At 39.4% G+C, this 15,019-nt stretch overlaps 1 protein-coding gene across 1 annotated transcript; it reads left to right on the top strand.

Annotated features, from left to right (window-relative positions):
• Window positions 1-2,722: 2,722 nt before the first annotated feature.
• Window positions 2,723-12,533, top strand: LOC135544528 (MOB kinase activator 1B-like). The gene is made up of 6 exons (XM_064972203.1): window positions 2,723-3,012; window positions 3,835-4,001; window positions 4,728-4,821; window positions 4,915-5,048; window positions 5,187-5,350; window positions 6,400-12,533. Exons 1-6 carry the CDS (start codon window positions 2,999-3,001, stop codon window positions 6,475-6,477), a joined length of 651 nt encoding a protein of 216 aa, XP_064828275.1. The 5' UTR covers window positions 2,723-2,998; the 3' UTR covers window positions 6,478-12,533.
• The last annotated feature ends 2,486 nt before the right edge of the window (window positions 12,534-15,019 follow it).

The raw sequence follows: 15,019 nt of genomic DNA, 5'->3' as shown, positions 1-15,019 counted from the left end.
GGGAAATGTTCTCATAGATTAGATGTTTCAGCGTTTGTCTGTATTCTTGTCCTAAATTTACGTAATTTCTAGCTGCAGACTAGTAATTTGTGTCATCTAGAATTTCTCACTTATTCTGTAGTGAATTGATAGTCTCAGAGATGAACCATTTCCAGTCGTGGCGCCAATGCTCCTCGTGGTATATTCTTGTCCTTTGGTAGAGTCGTAGTTTAATCCACTTCACACACCAGCGTCACCCGGCATGTTTTTTTCTTAGAAATTCAACCATTTGCAACCTTAGCTTACATCGGGGTTTGCGTGGTCTGGTGTGAATTTCATCAGGAGTGGGTTTTATACGTTTCAGTAGAAAAGTAGAAAAGGGCGGTCCATGATGCCTAATGTGATGTCTGGGCTCACGGGGCGTGGCCACTGAATCAATCTTTGTATGAAAATCCATGCACTCATTTAGAAGATTAATATTACATTACATCTTTTCACAAATAGTTTCATGTTTAATCACATACTTTTCACAATATTTAGATGTAAACCTGACAGCTGGTAAATGTACACTTCAAGGGAAACCGTTATGTGTGTTTCCTGTCCTTCATGAGATCAACAAATGAAACACACTTATCATAACTGCCCCTTAAGTATCCACAGACCATTCCTACATTCTCAAAAGTAGATCTACACCCAGAAAGGGCCACATCATGACAGTGCTTAGTGTCATTGTCCCATTGGAAGATGAACCTTCAACCCCCAGTCTGAGGTCCTGAGCGCTCTGGAGCAGGTTTTCATCAAGGATCTCTCTGTACTTTGCTCCGTTCATCTTTGCCTGACTAGTCTCCCAGTCCCTGCCGCTGAAAAACATCCCCAGAGCATGATGCTGCCACTACCATGCTTCACCGTAGTGATGGTGCCAGGTTTCCTCCAGACGTGATGCTTGGCATTCAGGCCAAAGAGTTCAGTCTTGGTTTCATCAGACCAGAGAAATGGTCTGAGAGTCCATTAGGTGCCTTGTGGCAAATTCCAAGCGGGCTGTCATGTGGCTTTTACCGAGGTGTGGCTTCCGTCTGGTCACTCTACCATGAAGGCCTGATTGATGGAGTTCTGCAGAGATCGTTATCCTTCTGGAATGTTCTCCCATCTCCACAGAGGAACTCTGGAGCTCTGTCAGAGTGACCATCAGGTTCTTGGTCACCTGACCAATGTCCTTCTCACCCGATTGTTCAGTTTGGCGACCAGTTCTAGGAAGAGTCTTGGTGGTTCCAAACTTCTTCCCTTTAAGAATGATGGAGGCCACTGTGTTCTTGGGGACCTTCAATACTTCAGAATTTATTTTGTACCCTTCCTTGACACAATGCTGTCTTGGAGCTCTATGGACAATTCCTTCGACCTCATGGCTTTGTTTTTACTCTGACATGCACTGTCAACTGTGGGAACTTATATAGACTGTTGTGTGCATTTCGGAATCATGTCCAATCAATGAAATTTACCACAGGTGGACTCCAATGAAGTTGTAGAAACATCTCAAAGATGATCAATGGAAACAGGATTCATCTGAGCTCAATTTCGAGTCTCATAGCAAAATGTTTTTTTTAAAGTAATACATTTGCAATCATTTATAAAAAAAACTGTTTTTTCTTTGTAATTATGGGGTATTGTGTGTAGATTGATGAGGAAAACATTTAATTGTATATATTTTATAATAAGTCTGTAACGTAACAAAATGTTTAAAAAGTCAATGGGTCTGAATACTTTCCAAATGCATATATATATATATATATATATATATATATATATATATATATATATATATATATATATATATATATATTTTTACTATAGTTTAGTTGGTTGGGGAGGTAATGCAAAATATTCGATGCCAACCGTCGTTAAACCTTGCTGAAGAAGAAGAAGAAGAAGAAATTAATGGTTTTAATTATGAACATCTCATCCGCTACTGGTTGGACAGGTGTAGTGTTTGTTATACGCAAGATAGAGGAGAGTCGTGTCTCGTCAGAGATCGCATTTATTTGGGGAGATTAATATGACATTTTCATTGAAGACAGGAGAAACATAGTGTTTCAGCTGATAATAAAACATGTCTTGTTCAGTTACTTTTTCCTCAACTTATTTCCAACTTTCTAGCAAGTCACACTCAGAGCAGCTAGCGAGATAATTTTGCCAAAAACTAGGCTATACTGTAGCTACTCTCACCTAATAATTATCATCACAATAACTAAAACGGGAGGTAACAGTCACAACGTTTAATTGGCTTATTAGCCAATGTGTATTATTTAACATACTATTAATTTAGGATAGCTACTGTGATTGGTAAATGGGTTGCAAAAATATGACCAATAGGAGTCCCTATTGAAATATGTAAATGCCTTCATTTTTCAATCTGTATAACCCATGATGGCAATGGACCAAAACTACTCCCGGAGATGTGCTTCAAAAGTAGGATTAATAAAGGCCTATCTCAATTGAATCACTTGTTCTAGTGCTAAATACTGTCGGTGATTCTAACATAAAATGGAGAGCACCAGTTTTACCAATGAAAAACGATTGAAACATATTTAAATTCACTTTGATTCAACACTGCTCTCTGCTGGTCCGAGTAGAGTACTAAAGAAAACGTTCATGTGATTCTATCGCGAGATTTCATTTCCAAGCCGGGCTTGTTGAAGAGAGCTGTAAAATAAGTGTGCTGTGCAGTTTGCCAGATCTCACAGTAATGTTACTCAATCAACCAGCTAAGCAAACGTTTAGGGCGGTCGAATGTATAGTACCGTGGCTAGGTAGCTAGATGGTGCAGAGCTCGCTGATTCAAAACTACATTTTAATGGCAGGGCGAAGTTTTGTTTCAGGCCAGGGGCCGCTTTAAGCAGTCTGTGACATTTGGACTAGTTTGACAAGCCACGATACTGGACTGGAATCATTTGTTTTGACTTCATCTCTTTCCACAACGGCCTAGCGAAGGCTCCTATATTGTATAACTTTAAAGAAGATAAACATGAGCTTTCTTTTGTGAGTATTCGTTATTATTATTTTGATGTGCTTGTTCAATTTCAAGTTAATGTTACCATTTCCACCGTTGTTGGATATGTTAACGTTAGCTAGCTAAGCTAACACACAGTTAACTAGTTTAGGTTAACTAGCTAGCTGGCTAACAAAATGTAAAGCCAGGCTAGCTAGCTGAGTGTCTGCAGTGAGTGTAACTGGCTAAGCTGTTGGTTGGTTGGTTTGGTAACTTAACTAGCACTAGGTCTATAACGTCAGCTGAACGCTGCCTTGTATAAATTGCTAGTTTACAATGTCTAGATTAACTAACGTTAGTCTAGCTAGCCAAGGTTAGCTATTATAAATTATATATTGCTAGTTAACTAGGTAGCTACTTACACAACAGAGGGAAATAGTACATTTGTGTATTTAAAGCATTAGCAATTTTGTGCCATTAATTTAACTCGCAAGATGCAAGTACATAGACATGGCCAGCTAATAACTAAGGCCTATCTAGCTTGCTAAAGAGAGGAGTCGTTTTACAGTCGGAGTGTCTCTCTTCCGTTTACATAACTTTGTCAAACACTGGAATGAAACCGAGCTAAATTGTTAGCTCATTTGCTAGTTAGCAGACTGTATCAAAAAGAGCACTTTGGCTGTTACTAATTATTAAGAGGGTGTGAGGTCAGCTTTTGTTATTGTTGAAATCAGATTATATACTCTTTCCTGTTCCATAACAATTTATTTCAATCAAATAAATTAGTAGTCTACTGTATCACTCCCTACTTCACTTCTCTTGTTTCCCTTTATGAGAGACACACGATCCAACTCATCTAATTTCTCACACAGTGGCAATCGGTCTTCCAAGACCTTCAAGCCCAAGAAGAACATCCCAGAGGGATCTCACCAGTATGAGCTGTTGAAACATGCAGAGGCTACACTGGGCAGTGGGAATTTACGCATGGCTGTCATGCTGCCTGATGGGGAAGACTTGAACGAGTGGGTGGCTGTCAACAGTAAGGAACAAGTCTGCTTCTCTATTCAATAAACACCACTAACATAGTAGGCCTAAAAAAACAACGTTGACTGTTAAACAGGGCTCATCGTCCACTCCTGTTGGTGCTTTGTTTGTCTCTGGTCTTCCACCAAGACCAACGACTCGTCCGACGGATATCTCACATCCTCTGGCACACACAAACACATTCTCTCTTACACACACAAACAGATGACCTCTGTCACTCAGTGGACAGACTAGATAGGTTTCTGCTGTGAGATTAGCAAATAGAGAACCAAGCTACGCTAACATCATTAAGACAGAGTTCAATCTATGACAAAATAATTTCTGAGGAGTTGTTCCTCATGTTTCAATATAGAATGGGAGGATGGTTTGACAGGTGGAACTTTCAAAACATTGCTCATTTACTGACTTCAGTGTGTATTAGATGAGACGGTATTTGATTTCATGTGTGTTTGAGAGGATTACATGGGAGTCTAGCTATTTGGGGACCCTGAGCAAGATTTAATTTGCAGTAGACTGCGTATAGGGAGAGGTGACTGGAGGAATGTGAGAATGCCTTTGTGCCCCTTATGTCTGCCTACACACTAATTAGATCTGAGATCACACACTAGCACTTTGATTTTCTTCAATATGAATATTGTCTGTAGGATATAAAAGTCTCTGAAGCTCAGCTAACATGTCCCTCGTGATGCCACATGTCCTTGTTATTTCTTTATTTCCACAGCTGTAGATTTCTTCAACCAGATCAACATGCTCTATGGTACCATAACAGACTTCTGCACTGAAGAGAGCTGTCCTGTCATGTCTGCTGGGCCCAAGTAAGTGTGGTTGTGTAGGTACGTGCAAGTGCTTGCTTGCCTTTTTGTCATGTCATAATGATAATTGCCATTCATGAAACTTCTCTTCTGTAGATATGAGTATCATTGGGCAGATGGAACCAACATCAAAAAGCCAATCAAATGCTCAGCTCCCAAGTACATTGATTACCTAATGACCTGGGTGCAGGACCAGCTCGATGATGAGACACTCTTCCCATCTAAGATAGGTATGAGTTCATATCTGACATGTTTTTCCATAACCATGTCTTTCACATTGCATTTGTAGTAAAGTGACACCATAATTTATCAGAATACCCCGTCTCTGTTTAATCTGTACACTTTGTACCCTTGTCTTTGCCCTCAAGGTGTCCCGTTCAAGCGGAACTTCATGTCGGTGGCTAAGACCATCCTGAAGCGCCTGTTCAGGGTCTACGCCCACATCTACCACCAGCACTTTGACTCTGTGATGCAGCTGCAGGAGGAGGCCCACCTAAACACCTCCTTCAAACACTTCATCTTCTTCGTTCAGGTACTGGACTGGAGCCCACTATCAATGTAGCCTGGTTCCCAAGTCTATTTCAGTACTGAAACCGACCTCTATGAACGTCACAGGAATAAATAGGCCTATAATTTCTTGGTAATTGAAGTGGTGGAAAAAGTACCCAATTGTCATATTTGAGTAAAAGTAAAGATACCTTAATAGAAAATTACTCAAGTGGAAGTCACCCAGTAAAATACTACTGGAGTAAAAGTATAAAAGTATTTGGTTTTAAATATACTTAAGTATCAAAAGTAAATGTAATTGCTATAATTCACGTAAGTATCAAAAGAACAAGTGTAAATCATTTCAAATTCCTTTATATTAAGCACAGCAGACGCCCACATTTTCAAGTTAATTTTGTATTTTTATGGATAGCCACGGGCACGCTCAAACTCTCAGACATAATAAAACAGACGAGGCATGTGTTTGGTGGGTCTACCAGATCCGAGGCATTAGGGATGACCAGGGATCTTCTCTTGATACGTGTGTGAATTAGACCATATTCCTGTCCTGCTAAGCATTCAAAATGTAACGAGTACTTTCGGGTGTCAGGGGAAAATGCATGGAGTAAAAAGTACATTATTTTCTTCAGGAATATAGTGAAGTAAAAGTTATCAAAAACATGAATAGTAAAGTACAGATACCCCAAGAAAATGACTTAAGTAGAAATATTTTAAAGTACTACTTAAGTACTTTACACGACTGGGTAATTCTATAGTGCTGGCAAGGCTACGCTAAAAGATAAAGATGTAAATACCTGGTTCCCAGTCTAGCATATCTGCTTTAGTTAGCTCGTTTGATGTTGACTCAAACAAAGTTGCAACCAGGCTATCCTAGAGTATGCGACCTAGAACTGGAAGCCATGACCCTTTGAGTAGGACTGAGATATTATCTTTATAACGATGAATTGGGTTTATATAGCGCTTTTCCAGATGCTCAAAGTGCTTTGCAATGGTAATGGGTAACTCACCTTATCCACCACCAATCTGTAGCAATTGCCTGCTTTAACCCAAGTATTCTCTTTTTGTCTTTTTCAGGAGTTTAACTTGATTGAAAGGAAAGAGCTGGTCCCACTACAGGATTTGATTGAGAAGCTGACCACCAAGGACAGATAAACCCAGGCTGACTGATCATTTTAACTCTGTGATAGTCTACTATTCTTTTTGCACAGATACCCCTTCTGCCCTGCCCTGGCCTATATGTATACAGCATACGCTAACTTTGCGAACATGTTCTCTAGAAAGCCAGGTAAGTAAGGAAGAGACTTGCACTGTTATAGGCACTAGGGTAATACTATGGGGGAGTTCTATACTACTGTCTGAGCCGGTATGTGCTCTATAGTTGGATGTACTATGTGGTTTGAATTTGGACGGATCCCTAAAACTGAAATAACTATGTATTGACATCCTCTGTGTTGTATATTTACAGTACCAGCCAAAAGTTTGGACACACCTACTCATTCAAGGGTTTTTCTTTATTTTTACTATTTTCTACATTGTAAATAATAGTGCAGACATCAACTATAAAATAACACATGGAATCATGTAGTAACCAAAAAAGTGTTCAACAAATCAAAATATATTTCATTTGAGATTCTTCAAAATAGTCACCCTTTGCCTTGATGACAGCTTTGCACACTCTTGGCATTCTCTCAACCAACTTCATGAGGTAGTCACCTGGAATGCATTTCAATTCACAGATATGCCTTGTTAAAAGTTAATTGGTGGAATTTCTTTCCTTCTTGCGTTTGAGCCAATCAGTTGTGTTGTGACAAGGTAGGGGTGGTATACAGAATATAGCCCTATTTGGTAAAAGACCATGTTGATATTATGGCTAGAACAGCTCAAATAAGCAAAGAGAAACAACCGTCCATCATTACTTTAACCTCTAGCGACGAGCAATCCCGTATCCGGGAGCGTAATCATAGCCTCAAGCGCATTACCATAACGCAACGTTTCCTATTCATGAAAATCGCAAATGAAATGAAATCAATATATTCAAACACAAGCTTAGCCTTTTGTTAACAACACTGTCATCTCAGATTTTCAAAATATGCGTTACAGCCAACGCTAGACAAGCATTTGTGTAAGTTTAGCATGGCATAATGCTATGCTAGGCTGTGCTGGCAGCAGGCAACATTTTCACAAAAATAAGAAAAGCAACCAAATTAAATTATTTACCTTTGAAGAACTTCAGATGCTTTCACTCAGGAGACTCCCAGTTAGATAGCAAATGTTCCTTTTTTCCAAAAATAATATTTTTGTAGGCGAAAAACGTCACGTTTGTTCATCCTGCTTGGCTGAGAAATTGACAGAAAAATACTTCAACGATAATGCATTAGCATAACGCAAGTTTTTCTATTCATGAAAATTGCAAATGAAATAAATATATTCAAACACAAGCATAGCCTTTTGTTAACAACACCGTCATCTCAGATTTTCAAAATATGCTTTTCAACCAAAGCTACACAAGCATTTGTGTAAGAGTATTGATAGCCTAGCATAGCATTAAGCCTAGCATTCAGCAGGCAACATTTTCACAAAAACAAGAAAAAAGCATTCAAATAAAATAATTTACCTTTGAAGAACTTCAGATGATTTCAATGATGAAACTCTGTTAGATAGCAAATGTTAATTTTTTCCAAAAATATTATGTGTTGGCGAATTTAGCTCCGTTTTGTTCATCACGTTTGGCTAAGAAAAAGAACGGAAAATGCAGTCACTACAAAGCCAAACTTTTTTCCAAATTAGCTCCATAATATCGACAAACATGGCAAACGTTGTTTAGAATCAATCCTCAAGGTGTTTTTCACATATCTATTCAATGATAAATCAGTGGTGACAGTTGGTTTCTCATCAGAAGCGAACGGAAAAAATACTGCAGCTGGAGATTACACAATAATTGCAACGGAGGACACCAAGCGACCACCTGGTAGATGTAGTCTCTTATGGTCAATCTTCCAATGATATGCCTACAAATACGTCACAATGCTGTCGACACCTTGGGGAAGCGACGGAAAGCCTAAGCTCATTCATGGCCCATTCACAGCCATATAAGGAGTCATTGGCATGAGGCGGTTTCAAAAAATGCGGCACTTCCTGATTGGATTTTTATCTGGGTTTTTTCTGTAACATCAGTTCTGTGGCACTCACAGACAATATCTTTGCAGTTGTGGAAACGTCAGTGTTTCCTTTCCAAAGCTGTCAATTATATGCGTAGTCGAGCATCTTTTCGTGACACAATATCTTGTTTAAAACGGGAACGTTTTTCATCCAAAAATTAAAATTGCGCCCCCTATATCCAAGAAGTTTAAGACATGAAGGTCAGTCAATCCGGAAAATTTGGAGAATGTTGGAAGTTTCTTCAACTGCAGTTGCAAAAACCATCAAGTGCTATGATGAAACTGGCTCCATTGAGGACCGCCACAGGAAAGGAAGACCCAGAGTAATCTCTGCTGCAGAGGCTAATTTCATTAGTTGCCAGTCTCAGAAATTGCAGCCCAAATCAACATCAACTATTCAGTGGAGACTGGTTGAATTGCTGCAAAGACACCACTACTAAAGGACACCAATAAGAGTAGGTGAACAGATTATCTGCGCATGTATGGTTCCCGCTGTGAAGTATTGAGGAGGAGGTGTGATGGTGTGGGTGTGCTTTTCTGTCGACACTGATTTATTTAGAATTCAAGGCACACTTAACCAGCATGGCTACCGCGGCATTCTGCAGCGACGCGCCATCTCATCTTGTTTGTGCGTAGTGGGACGATAATTTGTTTTTCAACAGGACAATGACCCAAAACACACTTCCAGGCTGTGTAAGGGCTATTTGACCAAGTAGGAGAGTGATGGAGTGCTGCATCAGATGACCTGGCCTCCCAATCACTCGACCTCAACCCAATTGAGATGGTTTGGGATGAGTTGAACCGCAGAGTGAAGGAAAAGCAGCCAACAAGTGCTCAGCATATGTGGGAACTCCTTCAAGACTGTTGGAAAATTGTTCCTCATGAAGCTGGTTAAGAGAATGCCAAGAGTGTGCAAAGCTGTCATCAAGGCAAAGGGTGGCTACTTTGAAGAATCTCAAATATACTTTGGTTTAACACTTTTTTTGTTGTTGTGGTTACTACATGATTCCATATGTTTTTTCATAGTTTTGATGTCTGCTATTCTACAATGTAGAAAATAGTACAAATAAAGAAAAGCCCTGGAATGAGTATGTGTCAACTTTTGACTGGAACTGTATATTAACATTTATCGTCTGCTCGTATTGAAGTTCACCACTACAGATTGCACATTTTTAACAGAGGGTATAAAAGTTCAAGGGACTACATAAGTATTTGAGCATATTGGTCACATTGTGATTTGCCTCAAAACATATGGTCATTTTGTAAAAGTCTTGTTTTCAATACAATACTGGTAATCCAGCAAATTGCCAAAGCTTTATTTGATGGGCCACATACAGTATACAAGTAAAATATTGTCTTTGAGATCAAGAGTGCCATATTTATAGCCTGGTTTCTCATGTTCTCCCCATAGAATGTTTTGGCTAATAAGCCATCAAATGAAATATAATAGCACATTCAGTGCTATATGCTTCTGTTTCAATAGTGTGATGATTCCCTATGCCTTTTGTAAGGTCTGAGTAATGTATTGCTGTGCTGCAGACTGCTGAGGGATGGAATCCAAAATTAAAATGTTTACTATGCAATAAGTCATGCCACTCTTCAAAATTTCAATGATTACTAGTTTCCATTCACAACAGATGGGAACAAATGCTTTTCTTTACGTGTGTTATTCATAGTTAGTGGTGTTACTTTAAAAGGTAGATGTTGGGACTGAGACATTGCTTTTGGATTACTTCAATATAGATCTACTAGAGTATGCAGTAAGACATGAAAGCAATGGAATGCTTTGTTAAAATGCCATTTTATCTTGACATCTTTTCAGGAAGATTTGATATGGAGATATAACTAACTTCTGTTCAGAAATCCACACTGTAAATACAACAATAAGGCCAGGAATTTGCTGTGATATCATATTTTGGTAGCCGGCATGGACTGGTAGTTGTAGGTCTATTAAAGGATTTAGAATGTTATTAGGTCTCTTTTAGAGGTTGTTACTTCTCCCCTTTCCACCATGTCATAGTCCCTTTTTCCTTATATCATTGCGTTTAATTTGTTAATTTAGATTTATAGCTTTAGAAAATTACAATTTAATGTGATTGTGTTTCATAAGGTGGTAAAGCAACAAAGCCATCGGCCATGCTTCTCTGGGAACATTGCAGCAGAATTTAATCCCGTCTATACTCTTCCTTCAGAAAGTATTCATACCCCTTGACTTATTCCACGTTTTGTTGTTACATCCTGAATTCAAAATGGATTAAAAATAAATACTAATTCTCACCCATCTATACACAATACCCCATAATGAATATTTTTTTTGCAAATTAAATATCTCATTTACATAAGTATTCACACACCAGAGGCAATACTTTGTAGAAGCACATTTGGCAATGATTACAGCTGTAAGTCTTTCTGGGTAAGTGCTTTCCACACCTGGATTATGCAACATTTGCCCATTTTTTTATTATTTTTAAAATTCTTTAAGGTCTGTCAAATTGGTTGTTGATCATTGCTCGACAACCACTTGATGCCACTTAGGAACATTCAATGTCATCTTGTTAAGCAACTCCAGTGTAGATTTGGCTTTGTGTTTTAGGTTATTGTCCTGCTGAAAGGTGAATTATTTTTGTATTTAACTAGGCAAGTTAAGAACACCTTTCTTATTTACATTGATGGCCTACCCAAACCCTAACTTTGCTGGGCCAATTGTGTGCCGCCCTATGGGATTCCCAATCACGGCCGGTTGTGATACAGGCTGGAATTGAACCAGGGTCTGTAGTGATGCCTCTAGCACTGAGATGCAGTGCGTTAGACTGCTGCGGCACTTGGGAGCCCTCTCCAAGTGTCTGGTCAAAAGCAGACTGAACCAGGTTTGCCTCTAGGATTTTGTCTGTGCTTAGTTCCATTCTGTTTTTTTTTTTTTTTTTTTTCCTGAAAAATTCCCCAGTCTGTAACGATTACAAGTATACCCATAGCATGATGCAGCCACCACTATGCTTGAAAATATGGAGAGTGGTACTCAGTAATGTAATGTGTTATGTTTGGGGCAAATCCAATACAACACTTTGTATTCAGGACAAAAAGTTGAATTGCTTTGCCACATGTTTTGCAGTATTACTTTACTTTAGTGCCTCGTAAACAGGATGCATGTTTTGGAATATTTGTCTTTACAGGCTTCCTTTTCACTCAGTCAGTTAGGTTCGTATTGTGGAGTAACTACAGTGTTGTTATTCCATCCTCAGTTTTTTTCCTTCCTATCGCAGCCATTAAACTCTCTGTTTTAAAGTCACCATTGGCCTCGTGGTGAAATCCCTGAGTGGTTTCCTACCTCTCTTGCAGCTGAGTTAGGAAGAATGTCTGTATTTTGTAGTGACTGGGTGTATTGATACACCATCCAAAGTGTAATTAATAACTTCACCATGCTTAAAGGGCTATTCAATTTTTTTTATCGTTTTTTTTTTATAGCCATCTACCAATAGGTGCCCTTCTTTGCGGTGCATTGGAAAACCTCCCTGGTCTTTGGTTGAATCTGTCTTTGAAATTCACTGCTTGACTGAGGGACCTTACAGGTAATTGTATGCATGTGATACAGAGAAGAGGTAGTCATTCAAAATTCATGTTAAACCCTTATTGCACACACTGAGTCCATGCAACTTATGTGATTTGTTAGGCACATTTTTACTCCTGAACGTATTTAGGCTTGCCATAACAAAGGTTTTGAATACTTATTACCTCAAGACAATAAGTACTCAACTTTTCATTTGTAAAATTTTCAAAAAACATATTTCCACTTTGACATTATGGGGCATTGTGTGTAGGCCAGTGAAACAATCTAAATTGAATCCTTTTAAAATTGACTGTAACACAACAAAATGTGGGAAAAGTCAAGGGGTGTAAATACTTTCTGAAGGCACTGTATATTCCCTTTACTGTAATATATATAATCTTTTGATAAATTAGTTGTAAATAATGAATTTGATTAGGCTGTTGAAAGTTACAGAACTGTAATATACTGAATGCTGTTTATATGGCAAATAAAGGTGTTTGACCAGATTGCCTAGTATGTCTCACTTTTGTGGAAAATAAAGTAGACTTCTAGCATAATGTATTTTGTGGTGATCAGATCATATGTGTTGAAAAGATGCTGTATCGGGACATTGTAACCAGTATATACACACAAACTGGAAAAAGCTAGGCGGATCTACAGTATCTCCCGCACCCACACCAGAGATGGGTGAGGCTCTACAGACAGGCCACGTGCCCAAATGGTTGACGTATGTCGCGCAGCTGAGAGTCTTGTGTGGGGACAAATGGATTTGTTTCAGTCAGTCGCCCTGATAAGCCCTTTCCGCCCTTTGCAGTTTAACCTGTCCCCAGACTTGAATTGCTATAGAGCGTGGTAACAGTGTGGGACTGTTTAGAATTTTAGGGTGTGTGGATTTACTGAGTGACATGCTAATCAATTTGAATTCTGCGCTAATCACACAACTATGAGGTGTGGCTCTAAATCGAGGCAGCAGAGGGTCATCACTAGTTAACACATCCAAAATCATAAACCCTGCCTATTTCTGTTTTAAACCGAACACTACCGACACTGCTAACCTTATGCCTAACCTTAAATTAAGACACAATGTGTGGCTAAAATGGCACATTGACCAATTGATTCGGAGTTCTGCCATATATGTGAAAATGGGTGGGCTGGCATTTCGGTCAAATGCCAAATGGGCTGGTCTGTTTTTTTGCCTATTGGACCTGTCAAGTTTTGGGGTGAAATTATTATCTGGCTAATGGACTGGGGTGGGGGCCTTGAAACACTTCTTCTGCTTCCGTACAGCATGACCGTACAGCATGGCGATAGGCTGAAACTGCTTCTCCAATAAAAATCGCTGATAACACTTGTAGGCTATGTCATGGCGACCTTGGCATGCAATGCTCATGCGTAGAAACACGCCATCGGGTCTATCGCGCCGAACTGCGCATGTGCAGGCCGTCACCTCAAAGGCACTCTTTCGATATAAAGTTGTTTTTGACGAAATTGAAGAAGTGTGTCAGTTTGTCACTTTCATGAGGTTAGAGTAATAACATGTTCAACTACTTAAGACATTGTCTCGAATATTGGTTGTGCCTTTTAGATTTTGAGAAAATTAACAACTAGGTAAGAATTTTTCACTTCTCAAAACCCAGCCTGGTCTGTTTGGGCTGTTTATTTTAAGCGTTCCTGGAAGTCTCGCAATGTAGCAGCTTGAGCTTTGAAGTTCACAATGTAGAAGGGAAGTTCTAAGGTTTGAGCTAGATAGATGGTTATAGCCTGAGAGATCAGCCAAATAAAACCTGTTCCTGCTATAGTATGCTTTCGAGCGAATAACTTGTCAAGTAGGTGTGTAGCATTATGGGGATAAAAATTGTCTGACTTGCGCCTACATGTCGAATACAAAAAGTGTATTTATTTTTCTTTCTGCATTGTTGTTTACGAAGCAGGTGACGAATAACATTTGATTTGAGATTTTTGCGCTGCATGCCGACAACACAAACACAGACAGTGTCCTTCGCTCCAGCTTGCTGCAGTAAGGAGAGGGAAGTAGCTAGATAGTGTAGCCAATATCAGACAGGGATTTTCACCGAAAATGTACAACTACGGCATTACAATCTAACGTAACGTTTTTTTTAGATACCCCCCAACAATTACTCAGATAAAAACAGAATTATTCTGAATACTCCCATGCCATGTTGCAAGTTTTCAGCCATAAACTACCTAACTGGGAAGGGCTCATTAGGATCTCTGAATGACTAAACTGAACCGAATCTGTACAACGCCACTCGATTCTTCTTCTATGGTATAATGGTGGTCAGTTTAAGGTGCTTGCTGCCACCTACTGTGCTGGAGTTTGGTCAATCAGTTCAAATCAAATAAAACTTTATTTGTCATATGCACCGAATACAACAAGTGAGATCTTACCGTGAAATGCTTACTTACCTTAGCCAACAGTGCAGTTCAAGAAAGAGTTAAGAAAATATTTACCAAATAAAGTAAAGTAAAAAATAATAAAAAGTAACACAATAAAATAACAATAACGAGGCTATATACAGGGGGCACCTGTACCGCGGGGGTACAGGTTAGTCGAGGTAATTTGTACAGGTAGGTAGGGGTGAAGTGACTATGCATAGATAATAAACAGCGAGTATCAGCGGTGTACAAAACAAATAGAAGGGGGGGTATGTAAATAGTCCGGTGACCATTTGATTAATTGTTCAGCAGTCTTATGGCTTGGTGTAGAAGCTGTTAAGGAGCCTTTTGGTCCTAGACTTGGTGCTCCCAGTACCACTTGCTGTGCGGTAGCAGAGAAAACAATCTATGACTTTGGTGACTGGAGTCTCTGACAATTTTGGGGGCTTTTCTCTGACACCTAGTGTATACTGTATGTCCTGGATGGCAGGAAGCTTGGCCCCAGTGATGTACTGGGCCGTACGCACTACCCTCTGTAGCACCTTACGGTCAAATGCAGAGCAATGCCATACCAGGCAGTGATGCAACTGGTCAG

This window comes from Oncorhynchus masou, chromosome 8, assembly GCF_036934945.1.
Source record: "Oncorhynchus masou masou isolate Uvic2021 chromosome 8, UVic_Omas_1.1, whole genome shotgun sequence".
NCBI lineage: Eukaryota > Metazoa > Chordata > Actinopteri > Salmoniformes > Salmonidae > Oncorhynchus > Oncorhynchus masou.
Note: the sequence above shows the minus strand (reverse complement) of the source record. Positions and strands in the feature narration are given on the sequence as shown.

Excerpts from the sequence above, each read along its gene's own strand:
- LOC135544528 (XM_064972203.1), top strand. Across the intron at positions 4,002-4,727 it reads CGAGTGGGTGGCTGTCAACA|CTGTAGATTTCTTCAACCAG; the intron begins GTAAGGAACAAG and ends TTATTTCCACAG. Across the intron at positions 4,822-4,914 it reads GTCATGTCTGCTGGGCCCAA|ATATGAGTATCATTGGGCAG; the intron begins GTAAGTGTGGTT and ends TCTCTTCTGTAG.